General features: G+C 42.1%; 1 protein-coding gene across 5 annotated transcripts in view; it reads right to left on the bottom strand.

Moving 5' to 3' along the window:
* sema6a (semaphorin 6A) overlaps positions 1-12628 on the bottom strand; it is a 193771-nt gene that overhangs the window by 39759 nt on the left and 141384 nt on the right. For all 5 annotated transcript variants that reach the window (XM_008114038.3, XM_003223033.4, XM_008114040.3 and 2 more), the window contains exons 14-16: positions 12331-12471; positions 11760-11840; positions 2272-2330 (exon numbers count right to left, since the gene is read on the bottom strand). In XM_008114038.3, coding sequence (XP_008112245.2) covers positions 2272-2330; positions 11760-11840; positions 12331-12471 — 281 coding nt within the window. The remainder of the gene's footprint in view (positions 1-2271; positions 2331-11759; positions 11841-12330; positions 12472-12628) is intronic.

Genomic DNA, 12628 nt, shown 5'->3' with positions numbered 1-12628 from the left:
AAGGATATTTAAGGTGAGCAGAAGATGCACCTTGAATTATCCTTAACTGCTGCTAAAGGAATTAAGATATGGCCGCTTTGAGTAAAGCCATGGCACAGAGGCAGTAATTTAAAAGACTTCTGGCATATGAGCTTCTAAATGTTTCTCCTGAGATTAGCACATAGAAGCTGGTTTTAAGAGTTAGAGAAGGTTACTTCTTCAATGTAGCTCATGAGTTCTGAACATTAAATAATTGGCCATGTGTGTGTTTTTCATCTCTAGGGGTAGATTCTATTCTGATAGCTTTACATTATCTTGATTTGCTTCTTTCTCAATGAGAATGCTGCTGATCTTTTCATGGTTTCTTGAGGGGCCAGAGACTCTGAAGGCTACAGATATATTAGAATAAGGAGAAAGCAAAGGTTTTGCCCCCTGCAAAAGGGAGATCTGAAGCAGGAAAAAAGTAGTGAAAGAATTAAGTAACCTCCCTTAATTTTTCTTTTAATCTATAAACATGGTTAATCTGGTAGTATTTACATGATTAATTTACACATCTGAAAGATGCTGATTCTTTCTGTTTAATAACAAAGGATTTGTTAATTTTATATTTTAAAAGGTCTTTTTCAGTCTTCTCAAGAACATTTGACTTGTGGCATACATAGTGAAAAATAACCAAGATATATGTCTCAACCTCTTTTGATATTTTAAATACAAGCATATAAACGTTATATTAAATTTTAAGATGTTCTCAGACACAGGGATGAGGAAGTTAACTCAGGCAACTCATATACATTATGACATCCCACAAACACTTTCCCAACTCTTGACATCTGGATTGTTTCTCATGGATGAAAAGACCACAATTCCACCACTTACGCAATGTTTTAGCCAATATATAAAAGTTTAAAATGCTCCTTGTTGTCCCTATTAGATTTTCTTCTCACGTAGTGTGCTGAAGATACTTATATTGGCTTGCCTACATTACAACGTGTGCATTCCGCTGAAAAAGTATATAGACCAAAATTTAAAATCTATTTTTCTGAAGAAATAATTTCTTTATTTAACACAATATTAATCAAATGTACATTATCATTAAAACTTTGTTGCTGCAATCTAACTTCTAGTACACATTGCTTGATTCCTCAAAATAGTGTTTAGGAGGTGTCAAAATGTCTCCCAAAATATCCTTCTAATGTATAGTTTTTGTGCCAGTTTTGACACTCCAATGCACCACAATTTCAGCAACCTTTTTTCATTTTATAAATGGCAAGTTGTAAGATATCATTAGTGGACCTCCCTCTCAGCACTCTAACCACTTTTGTTTTAAAATTGCTTTAGCATCGAAAAACATTGAAATCTTGTTCATTTTGGCATTTCTGTGCTGCTGAGTTGCTTCAGTTTCTAAATGTCATCCTGTACATGCCCCCTAATTACCTAGATTCTCTCGAATTAAGTGGCGAGAATGGCAGTGTTAAAAAACCACAGGGGCAGCCATATTTTATTTGTGGTGGGCATCATTTGCCTTCAGAAAAAAACATCTTTCCCTAATGTTCCAGAACAATTTTACTTCAAGGACATTTGGAAGTAATCTATGATAATAGTGAACTGGTGCCAGAGCATTCCTGCTCCAACTCTGAATACAGGACCCAGGTGTCTTGGCTTCTTAGGCCATGTTGGCTGTCTGAGTGTGCCTCATGATGGCATGGGATTGTAGCCAATCTGAATGGTTTACTGATTAATTTACTGTTGCTATAAGGAAAAAATGTAATTTTCAAACATGTTGAAGGACCAAAAGATAAGGGGTTTAAAGAGCTCATTTTTTTGTATATCGTCACCTGCGTGACAGTGATTGATGGCTTCTTTAAGAAAACGTTGTAAATCCCTAGAGGAAAAAATCATTGAAAGAGGCACAAGTATTTCATGTAAAATGTTTGTGAAATGTGTCTCCTACTCACCTCATTTCAACACAGCCCTAATTCCCAATTCAGAACGATTCACCTCTATCAACACAGTTTTGACACACTACCCAGATGAAATCTATAATTAAATTTCTTTCAGAATTGGATTTTATTTCCAACATGAATGCCATCGAAACAATCACACACTTCTTTGAATGCTGATCTTATGTTTCCTTTCCCCCTTTTTTTAGCACTCCTTTCATTTTATGGATGTTTCCACTATAGCTCTGATCTTATACCTCCATATTTGCTGATTTTGAGCTGGCAGCATTCAAGCACATACGGAGATTCTCTAATGTAAGGTAAAACAAAGCAGTAAAATAATTTCACTTACTTTGGCAGTCGCCCAGCCCTTCGGTATTGCCATGCTCTACGTCTTGCTCAAATGCTAGTCTAAACAACAGAAAGAAACGGTGCGATGTGAATTAATGCATTTACAAGCCCCTTCACATACAGGTCATAGTAGCTAGAAGGGATAGAAAGAAATAGGCAAAACCAGTTAGTTTAATATTTGCACATTTCAAGTCTTTCTTACTATATCTTTCCTGTTGCTTATTTGTGAGTGAGAAAAAAAATTGAAGGGGTGTGTGTACATTTACTAATTTGTATTACACACAAAGTGTCTTCTGCTGTAGTTCTCCTGGGAACTTTTATACTGGGAAAAAAGTTGGGGATACTTTTTACAGATTTCCTCTGCAGTAGCTTCCTTTCTCACAGTGTCCCAGAGTGTATCCATGGGATATAGTGTAACTTCAGGGAGCTGCAAAATGTCACCTGCTGTCCATTACGCAGCCAGCAGAAACGTCTGTGTGAGGAGGCTTTCCATCTGCCAGAGGCTTATATGTGAAAGGGATCTAGACATTTCAGTAGACATCAAGCCGAATACGAGAAAACAATATGATGTGGCATGTTAAAAAATGAATGCTATTTTAGGTTCCCTTAATAGAGGTATAGCATCTAGATCAAGGGAATCATAGAATCATAGAATCATAGAATAGTAGAGTTGGAAGAGACCTCAAGGGCCATCTAGTCCAACCCCCCGCTAAGAAGCAGGAAATCGCATTCAAAGCACCCCCGACAGATGGCCATCCAGCCTCTGCTTAAAAGCCTCCAAAGAAGGAGCCTCCACCACGGCCCGGGGGAGAGAGTTCCACTGCCGAACAGCCCTCACAGTGAGGAAGTTCTTCCTGATGTTCAGGTGGAATCTCCTTTCCTGTAGTTTGAAGCCATTGTTCCGTGTCCTAGTCTGCAGGGCAGCAGAAAATAAGCTTGCTCCCTCCTCCCTATGACTTCCCCTCACATATTTGTACATGGCTATCATGTCTCCTCTCAGCCTTCTCTTCTGCAGGCTAAACATGCCCAGCTCTTTAAGCCTCTCCTCATAGGGCTTGTTCTCCAGACCCTTAATCATTTTAGTTGCCCTCCTCTGGACGCTTTCCAGCTTGTCAGCATCTCCCTTCATCTGCGGTGCCCAAAACTGGACACAGTATTCCAGGTGTGGTCTGACCAAGGCAGAATAGAGGGGGAGCATGACTTCCCTGGATCTAGACGTTATTCCCCTATTGATGCAGGCCAAAATCCCATTGGCTTTTTTAGCTGCCGCGTCACATTGTAGGCTCATGTTTAACTTGTTGTCCACGAGGACTCCAAGATCTTTTTCGCACACACTGCTGTCAAGCCAGGCGTCCCCCATTCTGTATCTTTGATTTCCATTTTTTCTGCCGAAGTGAAGTATCTTGCATTTGTCCCTGTTGAACTTCATTTTGTTAGTTTCGGCCCATCTCTCTAGTCTGTCAAGATCGTTTTGAATTCTGCTCCTGTCTTCTGGAGTGTTAGCTATCCCTCCGAGTTTGGTGTCATCTGCAAACTTGATGATCGTGCCTTCTAACCCTTCGTCTAAGTCGTTAATAAAGATGTTGAACAGAACCGGGCCCAGGACGGAGCCCTGCGGCACTCCACTTGTCACTTCTTTCCATGATGAAGACGACGCATTGGTGAGCACCCTTTGGGTTCGTTCGCTTAGCCAATTACAGATCCACCTAACCGTAGTTTTGTCTAGCCCACATTTTACTAGTTTGTTTGCCAGAAGGTCGTGGGGGACTTTGTCGAAGGCCTTACTGAAATCTAGATATGCTACATCCACGGCATTCCCTGTATCGACCCAACTCATAACTCTATCGAAAAAAGAGATCAGATTAGTCTGGCATGACTTGTTTTTGGTAAATCCGTGTTGACTATTAGCAATGACCGCATTTGTTTCTAAGTGTTTGCAGACCACTTCCTTAATGATCTTTTCCAGAATCTTGCCTGGTATTGATGTGAGGCTGACCGGACGGTAATTGTTTGGGTCGTTCTTTTTTCCCTTCTTGAAGATAGGGACCACATTCGCCCTCCTCCAATCTGCTGGGACTTCTCCTGTTCTCCAAGAACTCTCGAAGATGATTGCCAGTGGTTCTGAAATAACTTCCGCTAGTTCCTTCAATACTCTTGGATGTAGCTGATCTGGCCCTGGGGACTTGAATTCGTTTAGAGTGGCCAGGTGTTCCTGGACAACTTGTTTCCCTATTTGGGGTTGGATTTCCCCCAATCCTTCGTCCATTCCATGTTGCTGAGGTTGAAGATGGCTTTCTTTTTGTGAGAAGACCGAGGCAAAGAAGGCATTAAGCAGTTCTGCCTTTTCCCTATCCCCTGTCACCATCACCCCATCTACTCCTTGCAGTGGCCCTATCGCCTCCTTTTTCTTCCTTTTTCTACCAACATAAGCAAAAAAACCTTTTTTGTTGTTTTTTATGTCCCTGGCAAGCCTGAGCTCATTTTGCGCTTTAGCCTTGCGAACCTTTTCCCTACAGGAGTTGGCTATACGTTTGAATTCTTCTTTGGTGATTTCTCCCCTTTTCCACTTCTTGTGCATGTCACTTTTGAGCTTTAGCTCAGTTAGAAGTTCTTTGGACATCCATTCTGGCTTCTTTGCACTTGTCTTATTTTTCTTCTTTGTTGGCACTGTTTGCATTTGCGCCTTGAGTATTTCACTTTTGAAAAACTCCCATCCATCCTTAACTCCCTTGTTTTTTAATATCGGCGTCCATGGAATGCCGCTCAGTAATTCCTTCATTTTTTGGAAGTCAGCTCTCTTAAAGTCCAGAATGCGTGTTTGACTTGTCTTAGTTTCAGCATTCCTTTGTATTGCAAACTGCAGGAGCACATGGTCACTTGCCCCTAAGGATCCAACCACTTCAACTGTATTGATCAGGTCTTCCACATTTGTTAAGATTAGATCAAGAGTTGCTGATCCCCTTGTTGCCTCTTCTACCTTCTGGACCATAAAATTATCTGCAAGGCAAGTGAGGAATTTGTTGGACTTTGTACTCTTGGCTGAGTTTGTTTTCCAGCAGATATCGGGATAATTGAAATCGCCCATGACTACTATATCTCTTCTTTGTGCCTGTTTGGTCAGCTGTTGACAGAAGGCTTCATCAAGTCCTTCATCCTGACTCGGAGGTCTGTAGTAGACACCCACGACAAGATCTTTTTGAGTCCCGGTTCCCTTGATTCTTATCCAGATGCTTTCAAGCTGGTTTCCCGGATTACAGTCTTGCATTTCTTCTGCAACGTAACTGTTTTTGACATATAAGGCTACTCCCCCTCCTCTCCCCTTTGTTCTATTTATGTGAAAGAGGTTATAGCCCTCAATGGTTAAATTCCAGTGATGGGAGTCATCCCACCAGGTTTCAGTGATGCCTATGACATCGTATGTGTGGTGCTGTGCTAGGAGTTGGAGTTCGTCTTGCTTATTTCCCATGCTCTGAGCATTAGTGTAAAGACATGTAAGCCCCTGTGACCTCCCCTCGAACTGTTTATTTGGGATTATTGTGCTCTCTGTACTTGGTCCTTGCTGTGTTTGTGCAGCCCTCCGTTTAGCCTTACGGCGGTTCCCTGTGGTCGTGGGTAATATAGTGTTCGCCAGGCTGTTGTTCCCCTCCCCCAGTGGATTTAGTTTAAAGTGCGCCTGATGAGGTTTGTGAGTCTGTGTGCAAAAAGATGTTTTCCTACTTGTGTGAGATGCACCCCATCGCTTGCCAGTAGTCCATCCTCTTGGAAGAGTAGACCATGGTCAAGGAAGCCAAAATGCTCCTCTTGACACCATTTTCTGAGCCAGTTATTGACCTGTACTATTTTTCCGGCCCTTGTAGAGCCATGTCCTACAACGGGGAGGAGGGATGAAAAGATCACATGTACATTATACAGTTTTAGCTTTGTTCCCAGAGCTCGAAAATCATTTGTGATCTTTTGAAAAGTATGCCTAGCGGTGTCATTGGTACCTACATGAATCAACATAAGGTGGGGAGGGTGATGGGGCTTTAGGAGCCTGCTGAGCCTCTGAGTGATATGGTGTATTTTTGCCCCCGGGAGGCAGCATGTTTCTCGAGCCATCCCATCCGGTCTGGAAATGATGGCTTCCGTTCCTCTAAGGAGGGAGTCACCTACTACCAAGACCTGTTTCCTTTGAGGATTGACAGGGTCCCTTTTGTGCAAGACAGTGTGTATGTCCCCTGAAGAGTGTTCCTGTTGAAGTGAATCATGTAGGTGTAAAGTGTTGTCCTCCTCCTCAACATCCCCAGTGCATTCATCAATGACAATCCATTGAGATACATCCGAGAGCCCATTACTCTCCCAAGGATGTTCCTGTTGCTCCTGGTCTATGATTGGGGATGGAGCATTTGCATGATTACATAAGTGTGACTGTGGTGATGCACTGTCCCTGTCAGGGCTATCCCCTGCGCATTGATCCAGGATGGTCCACTGAGTGGTATCTAAGAAACTGTGGTCCTCCACAAGATGTGTTTCCTGATTGTATGTTAATGATGTAAGAATTTCAAATCTGTTGTGTAAATGCAGCTGAGCAGAGGAGTTCTGTGGAGGCTGCCTGGTCCTGCGTCTCCTTCTATGGGTGACCTCCTTCCAAGCCTGAGGGTTGTCTACCTTTGAGTTGATCTCCCCATAAGGTTCCTGATCATGGTCTTGGTGGTGTTGGTGTGATGCAGGCTGCTGATCTACAGCAGCGTGTTGTGCAGTGTCCAAGAGGAGCTCGAGTGCCTGAATGTCCTTAAGGGTCTTAATATGGTGCTCGAGCTGTTGGATCCTCTGCTCCATCAGAGTCATCTGTTTGCATTTGGAGCAGATGTAGTTGTCTAGTTTTTGTGTGAAAAAGCGGAACATGCCACAGCTGGTGCATGTGATGGGAATGTTTTGCTTTTGTTGCATCTCTTGGTGAGCGTGGTGGCCAAGTGGGATCTTTGTACAGTTAAGTAATATGCACGCACTTTATGTGCAGACTGCAACAAACCACGTCTTTGTGTATTTGTTTATGTTGCTTTGTTTCCTGTATGTACTGCAAAGGATAGTTAGTAAAGGTGCCTTTTCCAACTGCCCTTCTGGGATCAGGCTCTGGCAGAAACTCACACTGGCAAATAAAGCTTTCCCAGAAACTCAATTAACAGGGGACAATGCCTGCTGTCAATCAACTTAAGTACCTGGCTCTCTTTCAACACAACAGTCACACAACAGTTAGACTTTGACCACAGGAGCCAAGCCCAAACTCAGTTTAAAATCTTAGCCAAATCTTAGCCAAATCCTACCTGAAGCCAGGGAGCAAAAATGTCCTCCTGCTTCCTCTGCTTCTGCGAGAACCAACTGCCCTTCTGGGATCAGGCTCTGGCAGAAACTCACACTGGCAAATAAAGCTTTCCCAGAAACTCAATTAACAGGGGACAATGCCTGCTGTCAATCAACTTAAGTACCTGGCTCTCTTTCAACACAACAGTCACACAACAGTTAGACTTTGACCACAGGAGCCAAGCCCAAACTCAGTTTAAAATCTTAGCCAAATCTTAGCCAAATCCTACCTGAAGCCAGGGAGCAAAAATGTCCTCCTGCTTCCTCTGCTTCTGCGAGAACCAACTGCCCTTCTGGGATCAGGCTCTGGCAGAAACTCACACTGGCAAATAAAGCTTTCCCAGAAACTCAATTAACAGGGGACAATGCCTGCTGTCAATCAACTTAAGTACCTGGCTCTCTTTCAACACAACAGTCACACAACAGTTAGATTTTGACCACAGGAGCCAAGCCCAAACTCAGTTTAAAATCTTAGCCAAATCTTAGCCAAATCCTACCTGAAGCCAGGGAGCAAAAATGTCCTCCTGCTTCCTCTGCTTCTGCGAGAACCAACTGCCCTTCTGGGATCAGGCTCTGGCAGAAACTCACACTGGCAAATAAAGCTTTCCCAGAAACTCAATTAACAGGGGACAATGCCTGCTGTCAATCAACTTAAGTACCTGGCTCTCTTTCAACACAACAGTCACACAACAGTTAGACTTTGACCACAGGAGCCAAGCCCAAACTCAGTTTAAAATCTTAGCCAAATCTTAGCCAAATCCTACCTGAAGCCAGGGAGCAAAAATGTCTTCCTGCTTCCTCTGCTTCTGCGAGAACCAACTGCCCTTCTGGGATCAGGCTCTGGCAGAAACTCACACTGGCAAATAAAGCTTTCCCAGAAACTCAATTAACAGGGGACAATGCCTGCTGTCAATCAACTTAAGTACCTGGCTCTCTTTCAACACAACAGTCACACAACAGTTAGACTTTGACCACAGGAGCCAAGCCCAAACTCAGTTTAAAATCTTAGCCAAATCTTAGCCAAATCCTACCTGAAGCCAGGGAGCAAAAATGTCCTCCTGCTTCCTCTGCTTCTGCGAGAACCAACTGCCCTTCTGGGATCAGGCTCTGGCAGAAACTCACACTGGCAAATAAAGCTTTCCCAGAAACTCAATTAACAGGGGACAATGCCTGCTGTCAATCAACTTAAGTACCTGGCTCTCTTTCAACACAACAGTCACACAACAGTTAGACTTTGACCACAGGAGCCAAGCCCAAACTCAGTTTAAAATCTTAGCCAAATCTTAGCCAAATCCTACCTGAAGCCAGGGAGCAAAAATGTCCTCCTGCTTCCTCTGCTTCTGCGAGAACCAACTGCCCTTCTGGGATCAGGCTCTGGCAGAAACTCACACTGGCAAATAAAGCTTTCCCAGAAACTCAATTAACAGGGGACAATGCCTGCTGTCAATCAACTTAAGTACCTGGCTCTCTTTCAACACAACAGTCACACAACAGTTAGACTTTGACCACAGGAGCCAAGCCCAAACTCAGTTTAAAATCTTAGCCAAATCTTAGCCAAATCCTACCTGAAGCCAGGGAGCAAAAATGTCCTCCTGCTTCCTCTGCTTCTGCGAGAACCAACTGCCCTTCTGGGATCAGGCTCTGGCAGAAACTCACACTGGCAAATAAAGCTTTCCCAGAAACTCAATTAACAGGGGACAATGCCTGCTGTCAATCAACTTAAGTACCTGGCTCTCTTTCAACACAACAGTCACACAACAGTTAGACTTTGACCACAGGAGCCAAGCCCAAACTCAGTTTAAAATCTTAGCCAAATCTTAGCCAAATCCTACCTGAAGCCAGGGAGCAAAAATGTCCTCCTGCTTCCTCTGCTTCTGCGAGAACCAACTGCCCTTCTGGGATCAGGCTCTGGCAGAAACTCACACTGGCAAATAAAGCTTTCCCAGAAACTCAATTAACAGGGGACAATGCCTGCTGTCAATCAACTTAAGTACCTGGCTCTCTTTCAACACAACAGTCACACAACAGTTAGACTTTGACCACAGGAGCCAAGCCCAAACTCAGTTTAAAATCTTAGCCAAATCTTAGCCAAATCCTACCTGAAGCCAGGGAGCAAAAATGTCCTCCTGCTTCCTCTGCTTCTGCGAGAACCAACAAGTAATAGTAACACTTTATTCTGTGTTGGTCAGACCTCAAATTGAATGCTGGGTGGCATAATTCAAGAAGGGTATTAACAAGGTAGAATATATTGAGAAGAGGCGAACAAAATAGTAAAGGTTCTGGAAAGCATGTTCTATGAGGAATGCCTTAGGGAGCTGGGTATGTTCAGCTTTGAGAAGAGAAGGTTAAGAGGGGAAATGATAGTCATGTTTAAATGTCATGTTGTGGAAGGGGCAAGCTGGTTTTCTGCTGCTCTGAAGAATAGGATATAGAGCAAGGGATTCAAATAACAGGGAAAGAGATTCCACCTAAATATTAGGATGAACTTCCTGATAGTAAGAGTCACTTCACAGTGGAATATAATTCCTCAGAATGTGATAGACTCTTCTTCTCTGGATTCCCAGAAATCATAACAGCCGGTAAAGTGATTTTTGGGAGCTGTAGGTCAAAAATATCTGGGGACCCAGGTTGAGAACCACTGACTTAGGGCCTGTGTACATATTCAGAAAACAAAAACATGTCACAAAAGGCATGGCAAGACAGTGGGTTTGTGCACCTTGACTTCCATTTTGTGTATTTCACAATTACTCTGGTGTCTAAATTACATTTTACTATGGCCACCATTTTAATTTTACTATGTCAATGTGCATTTGTATTTGTATAATTTTATATTTGCATTTGTATTTCTACTTTGATGTGTTTTATTCTGTCTGTTGGCCCATGTAAGCCACCCCGAGTCCCTGCAGGGAGATGGAGGCAGGCTACAAAAATAAAGTTGTTGTTGTTGTTGTTATTATTATTTGAAATAAAAATGCATATGTTCCTTGTCATTAAAGTGCAGTCCTTCAGCTTCTAAAACTGGAAGGTGTCTGGGTTTCATCTCATGGTGCATGAAACCAAACAAGTCAAAATTAGAGCGGAATGTCCAATAGGGTGTTAAGCTTCTATTTAACTATGAAAGGAGCTTCTAGACTGCTTGAATTCATCAGTCACAATACTGTGCTTTTTCTGATAAAACACAAGGTTAATTGAAACCAGTGTGGAAAATACAGATTAATTGGAATACAACTTTCAGAACAAAACTTTGCAAGCAAATTGGCAAAAGTATCAATCGCATGGAGGCAGGTGTCAACTAATTTCTCCAGGTTTTGAATACAGGAAACCTTATCAAATTCATGGGGTCAAGGCAGCTTGAAGCCACAGAAACACACAAATCTGAAACTGTCAATGATGTGGACAAATTGTAAAAAGCACAAAATGACAACATTACAACATCGGGCAAGATATACTAAACAATAAATAGATGTAGAGGAAGCAGAGAGAATAGAAAGAAAGCAAATCTTTATTACTTTTCTGCATATAAAAATCATAATTGTCTGTTACTTTTCACTAAAGTGCTGAACAGTGTCTCTGTCATGCCCCTACAGAGTTATTTTCACTGAGTTGGGCTTCCCTTAGTTAGAGAGCTCAGTCTTTTACTATACTACGAGTGGGTAACATAGTTAGCTCTTTCACTTTAAGAACCTCCCCCTCCCAGAGGCAGAGCCTCATGGCCAGTTCAAGCAGTTTCTTTAGAGCCAGCCATTTTCAAAAAGGCGATGAAGGACTGAGGATGCAAAATACATTGCACATCTGGAAGTTGAGCAATTGAACAGTTAGTATCACAAGCTAAAGGAACCTTGCCACAGGTGCATAGAAAACAAGGAAGAAAAGCAGAAAGAAGACAAGTTAAGCAAAGATATAATCAAATCTCCAATCTTTTCTACATACCTTCTAAAGACTTCTGAATGTTAGTGCCAGGAGGAGCTAGAATTTGGTCCTTTTATTATTTTATTAAATTCCTTATTAACTGTTCTTCTGTGTAAATCAACTCTGTTCCTGGTGAGATTGGGGCACTTTCCAAAGATAGCTAGTCGGGGCAGAATAGCCCCAAAGCATATTTGACAATACTGATATTAAAATGTATAGTCAGATGTAATTAGGACTTACTTTGTTCCAGGTAATAGCTGCATGCATGCCCCACTTTCTTTTATCCATCCACAATATGGATCCCTGGAAGCTATGCAGGCCCTTAATAGAAAAGAGATGCAGAGATTATTCTAGAACTGTTTGCATTCAAAGTGGCAATATTAATGTGTCAATACGTAAGCTAAGATTCTGTATTAAAGAGTGATGTATAAAACTTCTGCAGATGGAATTACACTTCATTTCTCCTCTCAATCCATCTGCCCATCCTCTCTCCTTAGCTGCTATAGTTCACCACAAACAGTCAGTGAGTGTTGGAGAGCAGACAGATCAGAGAAGTGTCTGGCTATGTCTCCACAGCCAGATGCAAGCAAATGACACAATTCACTGAAATTTACTGGGAGCTTCCAGAGGTGAGTTCTAGGGCAGAGTCCTTTGGATGTCATACAAGGAGAAAGAGAATTATAGCCTCCACAACAATAAAAAAGATATGCATAGTATACAGTAGAGTTATGCTTTTGTTGTCAATGAATATCCACCTTAGTGTTGAGAATGCAATTAACCTTGAGAAAAACAAATGTCAAGAAATACCTACTTTTTGCACTTGCTGTGGCGCTCACACCTTCCTAGGGGAATTCTTATTAAACAGTTTGAAAATGCTACATAAAGGGCACTGCTTTGCTTGTCCAGTTGCATGCCCACAATTCGTTTGTCTTCTACTCCATCGTAGCTACACCTGATTAAGAGAAGAGATAAAAGTACATTCCATCTTTCTTGCTCAATGTCAATTATTGCACAAATATTTCAAGATCTGAATAAAATCAGTTAGAAACATTCAGCTTAGAAAAAGCCATGCAGAATTCAGCTATTTCTTTAAATATACTAATTTTACA

The sequence above is a fragment of the Anolis carolinensis genome, chromosome 2 (assembly GCF_035594765.1).
Source record: "Anolis carolinensis isolate JA03-04 chromosome 2, rAnoCar3.1.pri, whole genome shotgun sequence".
Lineage (NCBI taxonomy): Eukaryota > Metazoa > Chordata > Lepidosauria > Squamata > Dactyloidae > Anolis > Anolis carolinensis.
The sequence above is the reverse complement of the archived record's forward strand: the minus strand, read 5'-3'. Positions and strand labels throughout refer to the sequence as shown.